The sequence below is a fragment of the Silene latifolia genome, chromosome 9, assembly GCF_048544455.1.
Source record: "Silene latifolia isolate original U9 population chromosome 9, ASM4854445v1, whole genome shotgun sequence".
NCBI classification, from domain to species: domain Eukaryota; kingdom Viridiplantae; phylum Streptophyta; class Magnoliopsida; order Caryophyllales; family Caryophyllaceae; genus Silene; species Silene latifolia.
In genome coordinates this window covers 158032851-158034221 of record NC_133534.1, presented here as the reverse complement: position 1 = coordinate 158034221, position 1371 = coordinate 158032851, and the positions used below count along the sequence as shown (strand labels likewise).

At 40.9% G+C, this 1371-nt stretch overlaps 1 protein-coding gene across 1 annotated transcript; it reads right to left on the bottom strand.

Moving 5' to 3' along the window:
* Positions 1 to 295: 295 nt before the first annotated feature.
* On the bottom strand, positions 296 to 982 carry LOC141601803 (uncharacterized). Its single transcript, XM_074422107.1, has one exon. The coding sequence runs from the start codon at positions 980 to 982 to the stop codon at positions 296 to 298; it is 687 nt and encodes a 228-aa protein (XP_074278208.1).
* Between the last annotated feature and the right edge of the window lie 389 nt (positions 983 to 1371).

The window sequence follows — 1371 nt, the reverse complement described above, 5'->3', positions numbered from 1 at the left end:
TAGGTTTGAACGATGATCTTACTTGTTTGCACCTTGCACACGTGTCACACATCTTTTCTTGGTCGAACCTTCTTGAGTTTGTTCAAGGTTAGTGAGCTAATGTGACCGAAGCGTTTATGCCATAAACAAGGATCATCAAGTGTAACTTTCATTCACGAAAAGGAGTTAGTAGGCACAGCATTTTTTTTTGGTGGAAATGTAAGTAATATTAAGCTCCTCCTAAAAAATCGGGAGTGTTCACCTTAGTACAACCTATTCATACCATCCAATACAGCTAAGTACATCAGACATTCAATTACATTAAGCCTATCATACGACACCAATTAATAGCTACAGCCGCTAAATTATCCTGCCTCTTGTGCAGCAGCACACTTTCACCACCTTCCTGCACAGCCTTTACAATAGCCATAGGATGCAAAACTTTGTGTTCTATTCTACCTACATTACGAGCATGCCAAATGTGGTACTGTGTAGCAATCACCAACGAGCAAAGCACCTTCCTTCTAAATCTTGATATTTTTCGTAGTCCCATCATCTCCTCAGGGCTCCCCATTTGCCTAGGTTGCAGGTGAATCCACTTGTACAACATATTAAAGCACAGGCATGTGTATTTGCAGTGAAAGAACAAATGCTCATGGTCCTCATCATGCTCACCACATAAGAAACACAATTTCTGTATAGTAATCCCCATTCTGCAAAGCCTATCCAAAGTAAGGAGTCTCTTATGCTTGATTAACCACGCAATAAACCTGTGTTTAGGCAGGTTCATATTGTTCCAAACAGTATTGTACCACTCAACCTTAGGGGAATTACCCTGTCTCATCCAGTCATAGCCATCAGTAAGCTTATGCTCAATATCCTTACCCAACCATTTATCCCCAATATATCCTCCCTTTATTCTTTCCTTCACTTGGCATATCTGTCTCCAGGCCCAAGAGCTATTAGGGCTTGGCTGATAGTCATACCAATGCTTTCCTTTCATATAAATTTTATCAATCCACCTAATCCACAATATGTCCTTCTTGATAACAATCCATCAGACAAGTTTCCCTACAGCAGCTACATTCCAGTCTTTACTGTCAATCAGTCCCAGTCCTCCTGCTTTGAGTGGTGAACAAACAATTTTCCAAGAAATGAGAGGAGGTTTAGAATAATCATCAGACCCCTCCCATAGGAAATTCCTACATAAGGCCTGTATTTTATCCATAACGCCCACTGGTAGGACAAAGATTTGTGCCCAATAATTGATGTGAATACGAATCACCTTGATGAAATAATTCTCGAAACAAGCAACCAAGAAAACCCGAGTCACCAAGCATGGATCGGTTCGAATAAGAGTCGAGAAAAGTGCATGATCACCCGCCAATGGGA

What these genes read in the sequence shown, in the direction of transcription:
- LOC141601803 (XM_074422107.1), bottom strand. Translation starts at nt 982, where the DNA reads ATGAAAGGAAAGCATTGGTATGACTATCAGCCAAGCCCTAATAGCTCT.